We start from the raw sequence: 15035 nt of genomic DNA, 5'->3' as shown, positions 1-15035 counted from the left end.
GACTAATATGTTTGAAAACATTTGATACTCTGTTTCTGTAACAGCTCAGGAGGTTGGATCTAGGATATTATCATCTTGTTAATGAAAAGGAATGGGGTGGGAACACTTCTATTATGCTTAAGAATCTCAGAGCCTTTTCAGATCATAAAAATATGGAGGATTACCTGTAGCGCTCTCTTTGCAATAGTCCTGATCCGGTGCCAGTTGCACAATCATTCACCCCCGCATAATAGAGGAGGGCAGTCGTTTTGCGGCTCTTTGCCATTTGTTTTTGCTAAGTAGAAGGCTGGGCGATCACTCCAGGGCTGGCTTTGCACAGCAGGGGAGCACACAGGCAGCAAGAAAATGGGGAAAAAATAGCTTCCACGCAAAGGTTCCTGAAATGGCAGTGAAAGGAGGGGGCCGTAGGGGCAGATGTCAGCTTTTGGGATGTTAAAAACAACCAAGCGAGTGCTGGATGAGCTGTTACATCAGGGCTTACTTTGTGCATTGGGGAAACACGTAGCCATCAGCAAGATAAATTATTATCTTTTAAAATAAGAAGTGCCTAAAATAGAAGTTGGCAGAAGGAGCCAATCACGAGGCAGAGGAGTAGGGCATTTATTGTTCAGCACTGGCACTGGCAGAGACAGGATGACAGAAGGCTGGTTTGTAAGTAGCCACTCACCTGGTTGCCTGTGGTGAAGGCCAAAGTGGGTGTGGCAATAATTTACACACTTCAGAACATAATACTTGCACAAAACCAGAAAACATCACAGACAATTGGTACTAGCCTCATTAATGCATATTTTATTCCGAGCCTCCAGATTTGCACAAACCCAGAAAATACACAAGCAACTTTGCGATTCCCTGGCTGTGTGTTTTTGCACACTTCTTGGTGGTGGAGGTTGTTGTTTTAAAGCAGGGTGCATGTAGCTATCTGCACACATGCCCTACTGGTACTTAATTGGCATAACAGAATCAAGAAATTAGAAGGCAGCGACACACACAAAATGGAATGCCTACTGGTATGAACAGCAAAGACAAATCAAGTATATGCAATATACAAATTCATGTGGGTGCAGACTATTCTTTTCTAGTTCAAATGGAGAAGCCCATAGTTGTATGTGGGCTCAGCCCTACTATTTGTCCCTCATTGACTGCTCAAGATTGCTTGGGAGGTCACAGTGCTGCAGAGACCACTGAAGCCATGACTGTCAGAGTACCCTGTTAGGGTTTAGAATCCACATCTAGTACCCTGAAGCTCAGGTGTGAGGAACCTGTGGACCTCCAGATGCTGCTGAACTACAGCTCTCATAATCCTTGGCCACCAGCCATGCTTTCTGGGGCTGATGGGGCTGATCTGGAGGGCCAAAAGTCCCACACATCAGTTGCCCTCTCTTGGCCTCCTTGGTCCAGAGTCCCTATATCTCCTTCCTGCTTCCTTAACACAGTGTTCAGTCCCAGTCCTGCTTTCTCCTTTTCTTCTCCTTGCTTGTCTTCAGCACCCTGTGGCGCCCAATGTCTATGTTTGCCTTCCTTGTCTCTTCAAGGGCCTAGTCAGCCCCTTGGTTCTGCTTTCACTGCTTAGGGGCTCCCTGCACCTTAGCTTTTCAATATCTTTTCTTGTACCTCTTGATTCCCAGCCAAAGTGACGGCTTTCCTTTCCTTCGTAGAAAATGGATTGCAAATTGTTTAGTTCCCCGAGCAGGTAAGCAAACATTCTGAGTAATCTCACCCGCTCAACCAATGAGCGCCAGGTGCTTCTCCATCACAAGTGCAATTCAGTATCGATGTGTTAGTTGAAGGGGAAATGCCGTTTTCCTACAGGCAAAATGCATGCTCCGCAGTTTGGCTAGAGCAATTCTGTTTTCTGGAGCGGCGCCATTCCTAACTTCTGCGGCGCATTGTTACCCCGACTTCCTCTCCCTGCCGCCTTCACCTCTGCTAACACCAGACCCGTTCCTGATCTTTCTGCACCTTTTCCTAATCCCAGGTTTGTGTTCCCATATGCACAGCACTGCAGATATTCCCCACCTTCACCCCCATCTCGCAATCCTTCCAAATAAGGATATATGGGCAATGTTTAGTGCTGCCAATGCACCTACTACCAGACAGCAGCAAACTGGTGGCTTGTATCTGGGCTCCCTCTTATTCTGCCTCACCTGCTTCCCTCCTTCTGCACTCTCCCCCCTTCCACCGTCAGCTTCTGCTAGCACCCTCAATCTTCTACCTCCACACCTCTAAACCTCCCATTTAGAGCTCCCTCTCAACAGGGACCGGTGCTTGCGCTACTGTGCTAGATTGTGTGCATTAGTTTTTGTGACAAAGCTGAATGCCCAATTTTAGAGGCTGCTAAATTCACTTCACCTGGTGGGATTAAAAGCGCAGGGCTCTGCAGCAGCAGCAGCAGCAGCCCTCTTGCATTGCCAGGTGCTCTTTCCCTGTGCCAGGCCCAAGAGGCCTTTGGCTGGGGACGGAGAGGAGAAGAAAAGGGCACATTGCACTTTATTGCCATAATGTGGCTTAATGAGGAGTAAATGGAATAAATAAAGTGGTTTCCAATAAGATGATGTTTCTGGCCGTAGGTGGCTTGCCTGGCAATAGATGAATTGGGCAGATGCACAGGATATGTTTGTGTAAAACCATAGGAGGCTGCATAATCCAGGATTACAACCAGAGTATTTGATATGTGAGTGGAGTGGCTGTCTGGCAAACTGATGTGTATATTTTAAGACACATTTTTGAGCATCTCATGTGCATCTTGCAGAGCAGTTGCATGGCAATTGCATTTTATTTCACAAGCCTCTCACAGGCATGTATACACAGTGCTGTGTTTGTCGGTGCATAGATTCTGGGTACCATTTTTTGAGTTTGCTGCATCTAAATGGGTATGAAGGAAGGATGCAATGGGTACTTGATGTATTTTCTGTGTGCCTCTACAAGTGCATTTGCCTGCAGGTACAGCGGCATGCTTGCTGCATGTGTACATTTTATGGCACGTCTGCCTGACAGGCTTAAGTGTGCACAGTTCCTTGCACATGCAGACATACCTGTGCTAGTGTTTGTTGGACCCAGATGCCCCCCTGCTTGAGCTGCAGGCAGCTAGGCTAGGGAGTGGGGTGGGGGGTTGAGAGTTGTTAAATCAGTGAGTTATGAAATGCCTTTATATCCAGGACAGGGGTTTTAATTAAATTAATTGCCAGCAACGCTGTAAAAGTGCTGAGGGGTAATAACCGGAGCGTTATGGCGCCGTTTATCTTCCCCACGTAAATTAGCTGCTGCACCTTACTACTCTCGGCAGCCAGACGTGAGCAGGGTGCAATGCCTGGCAGGTTGAGTCTCTGGGAGCCAAGGGCGGGGGGGGGGAGTTCTCCTGCCCCCGGCTCCTCTTTCCCAGCTGCAGTAAGTGGTCTGTGCCATCGCACATCTGGCTGACATGGGGCCAGTTGTGGCGGGAGGGGGCTGCGTGTTTGACTCAGCAAAGGCATTCTCTCCGCACCAGTCCATGCTGCCCTCTTCTGGCTTGCTGGGAGGCTGCAGGGCACAGAGCATCCTTCAGGCTCTCTGTGCCAGCCTGACCGATGGAAGAAGTGGGTGACAGGAATGCTGTTTAGGCAGCGCCTGTTCAGTGGCTGCTATGCCTGGGATGGGGCTTGTAGGGCTTGGTGCAGGAGCAGGTGGAAAGGGCCTTGGGACACTTTGCTCAGTAACAACAGGGGCAAGGGAGGAAAGAGGTCTCCTCAGTGTTGCAGGCAGGGCAGGAGGCCAGGGACCCCAAAGGCAGGAAGCCAAGATCCAGGGGGCATGAATGAGGCTCCCAATTGGCCTAAGACTGGACTTGGTAAAAAAATATGGTGGTACACCATCATTTTCAGGGCTGGTAGCTGCATTCTCCTGGGTGGGGAGTAATCTAGGGCTGCATACCAGCAGTGGGCAGAGCCAAATCCAAAAACTAGCAGGGACAGCTCTTTTCTATCTTTCCATATCTATCTGTCTCCTCCATTCATGTATCATTTTATGTATTCTCTCTCTCTCTCTCTCTCTCTCTCTCTCTCTCTCTCTCTCTCTCATACTCACACTATTAACTTGCACCCATTTTACATGGATAGACACAGGCTCCCCTCACCCTGCAAGCTTGGCTCCCTCCTTCTGGGACCGTCAGCTTTCACTTGCTCCCAGCCTCTCACCCATTCATTCACTTATTCATTCTCCATCCATCCATCCATCCATCCATCCATCCATCCATCCATCCTCTCTCCACTCCGCCTCACACACACAGGTTCCCCCCACCCTGCCCACCAGCCTCCATGCCTGCCAGGTAGGAGGAAGAAAGTAATTTTGGGCACTTTTTTGCCACAGAAAACTGTTGCTATTGAAACTCGCTGGCTTGCTGCCCCCAGATCTCAGAGGCTGGATCATTCCCAACTGCCAAGTCACCTCTAGCCTCAAACTCCACAAGGGAAGTTGATGGGGAAAGTGCAGAGCTGCTGCTCTGACTGCCTTCCATGTGGGCCAAGAGGGTTTCCTCATTGCCTTGCCCTCCATTTTGGGTGTCGCAGTTCTGATACACAGATGAGAAATCTCAGGTTAAATGTGGCCCTCAGGCCTCTTTAACTGACTCTGGTGTCTCTCTGAAGCCAACAGCCTTTCCCCAAGACATGCCCTGTACAATAGCCCTGCTTTCCACCCCCTCGGGCTGTTTTTGCCTATCTGGTTTTGCTCTGCTAATGTCTCCTGTCTGACTGGATGGAAGACAGGCAGGCCCCATCCACTGCCAGCATGTGGCCCCCAGAAGGTTGCTCAATGAGGAATGTGGCTCCCAGACTGAAAATGATTCTCCACTCCTGTTGTAAAAGCATTATTTACAACAGAGTGTGAGGGCACCACAGGGGTGGAAGCTGAGGCAGCTCTGCTTTTGTGGGAGCTGGTCAGAAGGGGAAGGCCCGGGCCCTGCCCTGCCCATGTCCCGGCCCCTCTCCTTGTCCTCCATTGTGTTCTGGGCTTGATGAAGCCCTGGTGGCGGCAGGGGGCTGCGGTGGTGGGGCTGCATGCAGCTCCCTGCCATGGAAAACAAAGCCAGCGCTTGATTTGAGATGGAATTTGCCCCTTGTATATTATTCCAGCAGTTCAGAAATAATTTCCACTTACTCACAGATGATGATTCTATATTTAATCTCTCCTCTCTCGGATGAACATAAAATGCCAGTTTCTACATCTCTGCAATTTCTCACTGTTTAGTCAGCCAGTCTTTCGGTGGCAGCGAAAGAGACTTCCTTGCCTTAGCCATGATGTTTTTTTTTCTGCTGTCAAAAGGTTTAATAAACAATTCTTACCCTCTTGGCATGCATCACTCAAATAAGCCAGAGCTTCTTATCTGCACATTTGACGGAAGGTTTTGTTGTTATATTTCCATTGTGAGTCAGACCCTCCCCCTCCAAAGCTCTAATGTTTAGCTCTTCCTCCAATGGACGGGGTTCTCTGTCTTCTTTCTAGCCCACACTAGACTAGGGGGTTGCAAGATTTTCTCTAATTCCCTCTAGCTGGAATTCTAGGGGTTGCCAGAAGATTCTGGAAAATCTCTTACCTTTGCAGAGCCCAGGTGAGGGTGAGTTTGAGGTGACAGCTCAGTGGGATCCATGGGGCTCAGCTGTGTGGTAGAAGCTTATTTCTAAACAATGAGCTTCTTTCTTTCCCTCCAAGGGAATAACTGTTTGCTGTGTGCTACTTGCAAAATCACCATCCTCTGGATTCAGTCTCACAAAGCCATTTCTTCTTCTTCTTCTTCTTCTTCTTCTTCTTCTTCTTCTTCTTCTTCTTCTTCTTCTTCTTCTTCTTCCAGAAGAACTGTTAGCATATGTCAGTGGATCTGCTAATTTTGACATCATTTTGCCATTTAGATATGGATTTTTGAAGTCTACGTAGAGGTTTGGTTTTGAAAGCAATGAATGGAATGGGGGAAGTCCATGGTGATGGAGACAACATGGTTGCAGAGGCAAGGGCTAATGAATCATGTTCATCTGAGCCATGCTGTTCTATCATGCAAAATGGAGTCAGGGCCCATCTTTGGGGGGGCTTTAGTATGGCCTGGTCACTGATGGTGGACAAATGGGAAGTAACCATCAGTTTGTCTCAAAGCCCTTTGTTCCAAGCACCTGAAATGTACCTGGAGTTAGATCATCAGCAGAAACTAGTTTTTACCTGGCAGTGTGTGTGTGAAGGAAGACCTGGCAGGGTCATCTTTTGTTTTAAGACTGGCTTTGCTTTCACTTTGGGACTGGTACTACTTGCACTATGGACTTGCTTCTGCGGCCCTGTAATACCCATTCAGCCTTTACGGATTAGTAAATAAAAAATAATGATTACAACATCACAAGTCTCTAGGGCTCTTTTCTTCAAAAGAAGCTGCCTATGTAAAAGCTGCCCTGAGCATTTTTAGACAAAGAATGCTGGACTAGATAGACCTCAGTCTGATAATAGCAGGCTGGTTAAGAACCTGAGGACAAGTACAAATATTATATTTTTGTGGCGGCTTCCCTCTTTATAGCTGTCTTCAGATTGTTTATAGCTCTCTTCAGTCTCATCATTATGCTTGGGGTAGATTCCCATTTACATCTAGTTAGTTGCTTCTAGCAACAGTTTAGCTGCCTATTAATTTTTTTATATCCTACCTTTCCTCCAAAGAGCTCCAAGTGACATATTTGGTTCTCTTCCCCTCCACCGCCTGCCCCTGAGGCTAAGCTGAGCAAGAGTCTCTGGCCTAAGATTACCCTGCGAGCTTCTTGGCAAATGAGGATGTGAGCCAGGGTCTTCCCAGTCCTAGCACAACGTTTTAGCCCAGGGGTACTGGAAGAGATCTCGGTATCTCCCCAACCCCTCTCTGGCCAAGTTGGACAGACGGGAAGAATCACCTATCAGTGATGGCAGGTAACCTTTTTTGCCTACAGGGGTCTTCAGAAGTCCTTATCAAAGCGCTCTCTCAAGCTGCACTTTGAAAGAGCTTCAGGACATCTGACAACCAGCTGATTGTTGAGTCTCCAGAAGCTGCTTTTGAAGGGACGGGCACTTTGAAATGGACTTCTGAAGAACTGAGAAGTCAATCTAGTCTAGCACATATTTTGGTGCGGCAGCCCCAAGGAATATGATCATTAAGGGGGTCCAACAAATGCCAGAAGTAATGCCTGCAAGGTATGCAAGAGCTGGAGGTGTCTTGGGGGGCATGGGGGGTGTCATATGAAGGCATATAGCGAATGTGTGCACATTCTGAAATTTGCAGGTGAGAACAGGACATAAAAGAAATGCAAGCACAGCAGTTCTGTCTGTGAAAGATGCACTGGTTTATTTAGCATTTATGGCCCACCTGATTCTGCTCCATGATGGAAACCAAGGTGGCATACTTTGGGTTCCCAAGAGGCGTCTCCCTTCCAGGCACTGATCAAAGCCAGAACCGCTTAGCTGCAGCAAGGTGCTCACCTCATGTGCTTTTAGGCTGAATGCCAGGAGTCTGAGAGGTGCTTGGGGTGGAGCATGAAGGGAGCTCAGGAAGTCATGAGCCACTGTGAGACAGGCAAGCAAGTCCAGGGATATTTGCATTGCACATGTGAAAAGTCTGGCAAGGAGAACCTATAGGAAGCATGTAGGTGGATCGAACATCTTGGAAGCCTGACAGGGGTGTGAGGAAAATCACTCTACTGTCAGACTTCCAATCCCTTCTGGCACAAGTGGGCTTTCTGGCATGAGGGGTGCATGTGGGAAGCCCACAGATGAGGACTGGATATGTGGGGGGCTTTGTGGGAGGCAAACGGGTGGGTGTGGAGCATGTGGGGAAGGGGTATATGTGGGGAGCAGGTGGAAAGTGTGCAGGTGGGCGGGGAGCAGGCGGGGAGCAGGCTCGGCGTTAATTCCCCTGCATTCCATTCTGTTTAATTGCTTATTAAATTCTAAGCAGCCAATTATCAGCAGCAATTACAGCTCCGCGCAGTGACACAATCGCCGCTTTAGCATTTGTTAATCAAATGCTTATTTAGAAGTCCGCTTTATTAGCTGTTGTTGGAAGGAGAGCCCAGTCCCTGAGGCTGGGGGGAGGGAGCTTCAGGGCTCCCCCCTCCCCACATTCTCTTGCCTTCCATGATGCGCCTTGACTCTTCTCTCCCTTGGGGTTTCAAATGCCTCTTCTCCTGAGATGCGCCAGATAGGCAGGCCAATCATCCAGAGTGTGTAGAAACCAAAGCAGCAGCTGCCATTTGGTGCCTCTCCATGAAGGCATCGGTTCAGGACACTGGGAATGAAGTGTTCATGCACCCATCACTGGGGACAGTGACCTAGTGGCAGAGTCCATGTTTTGTACATAGAAGAACCCAGTTTCAATCCAGGTGGAAGAATCCGCCATGCAGCAGACTGAAGCAAGCTGATTCTGGAGGCCAAGCAGGGAGTGGGAGGAATAAATGCGGCAGGAATTTAATGTCTGCGTAGCACGACTTTAAAAAAAGTGATGGCTAGGGCATCCTTTGGCATCTGCTTCAGCTAAAGTCTTGGTCGAGCGGTGAAGATCCGGTAGCAGGTGATGGGGAAAGCCATTCTTTGGAAAGCTGATGCCAGTCAATGAACAAAGAGTCTGACCTGGTATAATCCAGTTTCCTATATTCCTATGATCTGGAGTAACGCACATGTGAAACTCTGCTTTATACAGCCAGAAGAAAGGGCCTCGGGGATCCTGACAGAAAACAACAACCCCTGCCCCCAGTCTAGCCAATGGCGTTATTGAACATTCACTTTGAGTGCTGTAGCTGCATTGCCTTGGGGAAGGGCGCTGCCTCATTTCAGCCACATCCAGGTAGCCATAGCCAATCAGGGACAAGGAGACTGTCCCCAGTCAAGAGGCAGGAGGATGAGATAGGCAGCTACTGGCAACTAATTGGCTCCCTTTTTGCAATAACGGTACATGTTTTATGCATCTGGGCATGAAAAGAACCATTCCAGATATGAACAGAGAGATGGGTGAAATGTGCAAAGAGATCGTACTGTGGTGTAGAAATCGAGTGCATGATTTGATGGTATGTCTGTTCCAGGTCAGCACTGAAATGTGTGTGTGTGTGTGTGCCCGTGTGATCAGAGTGATTAAATAGACTCTCACATGAACAAAATGTCAATCTAGGAGCCTCTTAAGGGCAAGTGAAGGAAGGATGTCGCTTCTTTTAAACATGCAGGAAATTTCAGTTCAATAAACAAAACTACTGCTATGTATAATTAGAGGGGGAAATGTATTTCTCTTCAGTTTGGCTTGTCTGCCAAGTAATAATACCTATGACAGCAACAACCTACAGCCAACGTGGCTTTGGAGGGGGAATTCAAGTCTCATCCATGCTAAAGACCCAAATTTTAGGAATGCATTGGCACTGATATTAGTTGATCACTACCATTTTTTGTGATTACAGTGGTACCTTGGTACTCAAACTTAATCCGTTCTGGGAGTCCGTTTGACTCCTGAAACTGTTTGAAAACTGAGGCACGGCTTCTGATTGGCTGCAGGAGCTTCCTACACTCAAGCAGAAGCTGCGACAGATGTTCAGTTTCTGAAAAGTGTTCACAAACCGAAACACTTACTTCCAAGTTTGCGGTGTTCGGGAGCCAATTTTTTCGACAACTAAACCATTTGAAAACCAAGGTACCACTGTACTATTAGCACTAGGTCAGGGGTGCCCAAACTTTTTTCAAAGAGGGCCAGATTTGATGAAGTGAACATGCGTGAGGGCTGACTGAAGTTTTGAGCTTCTTTTACAATTTTACCCCAAAGTTGAGTTTTTTTGTATTTTACCCCAAGACATATACTGCCACAGGGGCCAGATTAAATCGACCGGCGAGCCAAATTAGGCCCCTGAAATGGACATGCCTGCACTAGGTGGAAAGGCATAGCTATGGAGGTTTTACCCTGAAATGCTAGTTTTGGATTCGGACTGGAAGAATTTATTTATAAAACTTATACCCCACCATAGGAAATCAAGTCAGCTAATGAAATCAAGCAAACAAATATCATATACACCCTCATTCAAAACAGCAAGAATAATAAACCCCGTGTTAATATAATGAGCCAAAAATAATGACTGTCATTATGTGACCGATGAATAACATAGAATAAAAAAAATATTCTGGGAACAGCAGTCAAACTGCAAGTAGCAATATCAATTAAATCACATAGTATTTATGAAGATCCAAGTTTCACCAACTGCTGAAAACATTATTATAGCACCTTGGGGGCCTTGGCAGAGAGGTAGTAAATAATTGCAAAAAAACAAACAAATAAGAGTGCCAGGGCCTGACTGATCTCAGCTGGCAGGGCGTTCTACAGGGTGAGTGTCACTGAAGGAAAAGCCGCATGTGCAGCAGCTAAGCTGTTTGCTTCACAGAGTCAATGAATCTGGAGCAGTATGTCAGGTGATGACCAGAGCATGCAGGGAGAACCATATGGAAGGAGGTTGGTCCTTCAGAAGAAAAAAAAAACATATTGAAGGTTCTTTTTAATCAGCTTTGCTGCAGGGAGAAAGGTGTTAGTATGCTGATGTGGCTGTGTAGTGCATGTGCACTTTGCAGGTTTTTATTCAGAGATGAAGACTGTGAAACTATCCACACCCCAAGAGGGGATGCAGCAGTTGAGCCAGCATCATTCCTCTTCCATTACTCCCTTTTCACCTCCCTCTCTTCTGCTTGGGGCGGGGGGGGGGGGCAGAAAGATCCCTGCTTCCGTGTCAATAGGAAAGGAGGCTGCATCTCTCAGCCCCACCAATTAATGTTAATCTTCAATTAAAGCTTTTGTTTATTGATCAATTGATCATATTGATTTAAGCTTGCAGGACTAGATAGTGTATTGGACTGAGAGGCCTGAGGTGTGTTAGGGTCCCTCTCAGCTGCAGATTCTCTCGTTTGCTTCAGTTCATGTCCAATGGAAATTTAAAAAATGACTACCTCACAAGGTTCTTGGATGCATATTGACCAAAAAGATTCTTGTTAGTTTTGCTTATTATGGATTTATTCCACCCTTTTCAACCAGGAATTCAGGGTGTCATACGCAGGTTCTCACAACAACCCTGTGAGGTAGGTTAGGCCAAGAGATAACAGCTTGTCCAGGTAAGCCAGTAAGCTTAGTGTCTACATAGGGATTTGAACCTGGGCTTCTCTGGTCTAAAGGTCAAAGAAGATGTGATAGCAGAAAGACTTTAATCAGATTTCTAGTGGTCCCATCTCCTCCTTTAAGGGGGACTGATTCTGAAAAGATGATCCTCTCTTGGAATTACTACTCTCCTTATGGGGCAAAACATAGAAAAGTAACATATGCTGATCAGGTGTATGCGCACAGAATTGGGAATATTATTGCTTTATTATTTTGTTTGCTAGTTGACTAATGCCAAATGGTCTTTAGGTGACTCACAACAATTCTAAAGCTTGCAAAATTTTAGAACAACAAAGATAAAGCAACATTATAACATTTCACCCACCCCACCCCAAAACCAACAGCTCAGATTTGAAATAATTACGGCGCAGGAACTGGCACATCATATGCCTGCGAAAAGAGCAGTGTGGGAGCACTGTTCCTATCCCATGTGGTGTGTGGATGATAGGTAGCAAAGGGTAGGTCAATTAAAGCGTGGGAACTACCTACATATTAGAAATAAATCTCTAGCATAGAGACACTAGGAAGCTTAGGAGGTAGTGGTGGTGGTAGTTGTTGATCATGCCACTGCAGATCCTTAAGGCCTGAGTTGGACCAGGGGAGGAGGAAAGCAGCACACTGGCCTGGGGCCGTGGAGTAGAGAAGCAAGTGGGGAGAGAGTGAATCTAAGGGTGGATCCATAACACATATTCAATGAGCATTTAAAGCACACAAGTCCCCCAAGAGAATCCTGGGAACCATAGTTTGTTTGTTTGCAAAGTTTTAAAATAATTATTTCACTTTATAATGTATATAAAACCGGCCCTTCCTGCTGAGAAAGGGAGCAGCAGTAGCAGCAGCAACAATGGCAGAGCTTCCGAGGGGGCTGTTGAAATGGGATGCAGAAGGGAGCGGCGGGGCAGGCGAGAAAGGAGGCCAGCTGCGAGGAAGGAGGCCTGTCCGAAAGGGGCGCGCGTGTTGCGGCGAGAGAAGCGGCCACGCGAAGTCCCCGCGTGTTTTGCTCAGGCTCGCCGCAATCCTTCTCCCGCCAAAGGAGCAGCGCGGGGCCTCCCTTTCGCCGCGGCCGGTTTGCCTCGACGAGCAGGCCTTGGCCGGCCTCCCCGCACGGGCCGCGGGGCCGGAGCTGGAGGCCTCGGGGTTGCCTGCGGTGGCGCTGCCCTTGCGGAGAGAGGCGCCTCGAGGCCCGGCGAAAGCGCGGCTGGGAGGCGGAGGGGAGGGAGCGGGATCAGCTCAGCGTGGCATGACGAGACGAGGCCCCCGGAGAAGTGAGCTATGTCCCTTATTGGTCACACTACATTTCTTTTTCATTAGCAGTTAAATGCAGACATGAGGGATCGGCGCAGGTTCACTGGGCGCGCGCCGTGCGGTATTTCCGGCCGTGATGGATTAGCCCCGGTGGAGGCGGCGGCGGCGGCGGCGGGGACGAGGGCGGGAGGGGGGGAAAGCCTGCTGTCAGCAGCCCCAGCTGTGGACGCCTGTCATGGGGGAAGTTGGGGGGGGGGGACACCGTGACACACGTCTCCGCAAATAGGAAGGACAGGGAGAAGAACCAGGGCCTCGCATTAGGGTCCAGGGATGAGGACACAGTGGCGGATGTGGTGGGACAGGCTGGGCAAGGAGTAGGTTGGTTGTATATATCACAGGCAAGTGTACCTATTGGCATTTCCTCGTTGTGTCTGCTAGTTGCCGGCACATTCTCTCCCCATGTATGTGTTCGGCTGGTGAGCACTACTGGCTTTCTTGTTTTGTGAATGAGTCTGGAACGGTCCTCAGCATACACTTGTGCTTCAGAAATTCTGGAATTGTAGCATCCAGGCACGTGGGCGAAGCAGAAGAAAATGTGGTGCTTTAAGCATTTGCATATACATTTTAGATGATAGGGCAATTGACATTTTGAAGTGAAAGATTCCAGAATCCTTAAGTGTCAGACAAACTGTGTGCTGACCCCCACACTGAAGTGGATTGTAATCTCTATGTTAACACTTTTTTAAAAAAGAATACATAAATGCTATCAGCATCTAGCCCACCCCATTCCCAGGACAGCCAGCAATGTGCTATTTTACTGCAAAATCGCATCGCTTTAACCTCATTTGTGCTATCCCAGCTCAACACAGGCCAGTGACAAATGGGAAGCAGCGCAAACATTGCAAAGATTTTTACCTAACACATATTGGAGGATATGTGGGTTGACTCTAGTGAGACAGAAGGCGGAGGGTTCTAGCTCTCCATATCTGGAGCAATGTGAGTTACATCTAATAGCTGGTTTTATCTGAGCCGATCATCAGATGGGGCTTCCTGCTCCTCAGGTGTAGGAAGCTGAATTTAAGGCATAGAGGAGGGAATTTAAACCCGAGCCCTGTTCCTATCCATACATCACAGGCTGCCCGCTTGTCCCAGTAAGAAACTAAAAGGGTATTTTTAGACTTAAGTTTGAAGAAGGAACCCCAAGTTCATCCAGGAACAGTATTAACAAAGCAGTGATATGGAGTGTGTGTGATTGTAGGTTAAAGCCAAAGGGCATTGCCAGCATTTTGCTTGGAAACATACACACAGGCAAGTATCACAATTGTTAGTAGCATCAGGCATAACCAAAAGTTATTCCATATTGTGAACAGTCAGGAAGTAAAACAAACCTACACACAATCAATGAGCATCTGCTTCGCATGCAGAAGGCCGTGGGTTCAGTCGCGGGCATTTCTACCTAGGGCTGGGAGAGTGTAAGCCGTTTTTAACTAGATGACCCAGTGGTCAGACTCAGTATAAGGCAGCTTCTGACTACCACACCATCTGTAAGTGTGCATTCCTGTTGAAGGCAGTATCTAGAACTATCGCCTCTGATTATCCCTGTTAATACACAAGCGTGGGATGATGTATCATGTGGCGTTGTAATGCTCTTAACTTACTCCTCTGAAAGTGTTTTCTGACATCTCCCACCAGCCTCATAAAATCTTAAAAGAGTTACTGGTAAATGTCAAATGATGGTGAGTTTTTGACACTTGCCGGAGCATACTTACTAAAGAGGAAGTACATAGGGGGGCTTTCTGTTGGCCCTTACGCCCAGTGGTGTTTGGTTGGATGCAGCAGGACTGAGAACATGGCCATCTGAGTTGGCTGTGGGGACAGCAGCATGGCTGAGAGCTCTTGCTGCAGTTGCTTTCATTAATGTTACAGACCAATTAACTGTGTAATTAGCCGAGATCCCCAAAGAGCTGCTGCTGCTCTGATTACAGTGAAGGAGAGTTGAAGCCTTGCCCTTTAACTGAAGAAGTTTGATCTTAGAGGACTGCGGGGTTTGGTGGCCAGCAGAGCAAAGGCATTTTGCATGTACTGATTTAACCTTGAGGTTTGGAATGAAATCCACCTACGCAAGGCCCATGGTGGAAACCTGACTCTTCACGGCCTCTGTGAATGTTGTGGTTGCTAGTGTGCCAGTTTCTAGCCCCTCTCCTCTCTGCCCAGGTGCCCAGCAGAGTGCCACAGTGCCCATCCCTGTGCCTGGCTCTTCCTCCGACCTGCTCCCTCACTTCCTGCTGGAACCGGAGGATGTTTACATTGTCAAGAACAAACCGGTGACACTGGCCTGCAAGGCCACGCCTGCCACCCAGATCTACTTCAAGTGCAATGGCGAGTGGGTGCACCAGGGCGACCACATCATACAGCGCAGCATGAACAAAACCACGGGTGAGTGCTGAAAGGGGTGGGGCATCAAAGGGCAGAAGAGGAATCTTGTTTCGATGGCTGCAGGGCTGATGCTCAGCTCCTGTCGCACTGCTGACCTGGAGTTAGGAAGCCTCATATTTATACTGTTAGCATAGCTTTTGTGCTTCTTTGGCTGCTGTGGTCTGCTGAGATTTCACCATTACATTTTAAAGTTTTTTAGAGATTTCTCACA

General features: G+C 47.9%; 1 protein-coding gene across 4 annotated transcripts in view; it reads left to right on the top strand.

Annotated features, from left to right (window-relative positions):
- The window catches only part of UNC5A (unc-5 netrin receptor A), an 85280-nt gene that overhangs the window by 53664 nt on the left and 16581 nt on the right, over positions 1 to 15035 (top strand). For 2 of the 4 annotated variants that reach the window (XM_083422653.1, XM_083422652.1), the window contains exons 1-2: positions 11958 to 12408; positions 14603 to 14824. In XM_083422653.1, the coding sequence (XP_083278779.1) occupies positions 11988 to 12408; positions 14603 to 14824 (643 nt within the window). In that variant the 5' untranslated portion in view covers positions 11958 to 11987. Of the gene's footprint in view, positions 1 to 11957; positions 12409 to 12658; positions 12787 to 14602; positions 14825 to 15035 lie in introns of those variants that run through there. The other 2 variants (XM_083422655.1, XM_083422654.1) reach the window with 2 other exon arrangements.

The sequence above is a fragment of the Podarcis tiliguerta genome, assembly GCF_965153285.1.
Source record: "Podarcis tiliguerta genome assembly, chromosome: 2".
In the NCBI taxonomy this organism is placed as follows: Eukaryota; Metazoa; Chordata; class Lepidosauria; order Squamata; family Lacertidae; genus Podarcis; species Podarcis tiliguerta.
Note: the sequence above shows the minus strand (reverse complement) of the source record. Positions and strands in the feature narration are given on the sequence as shown.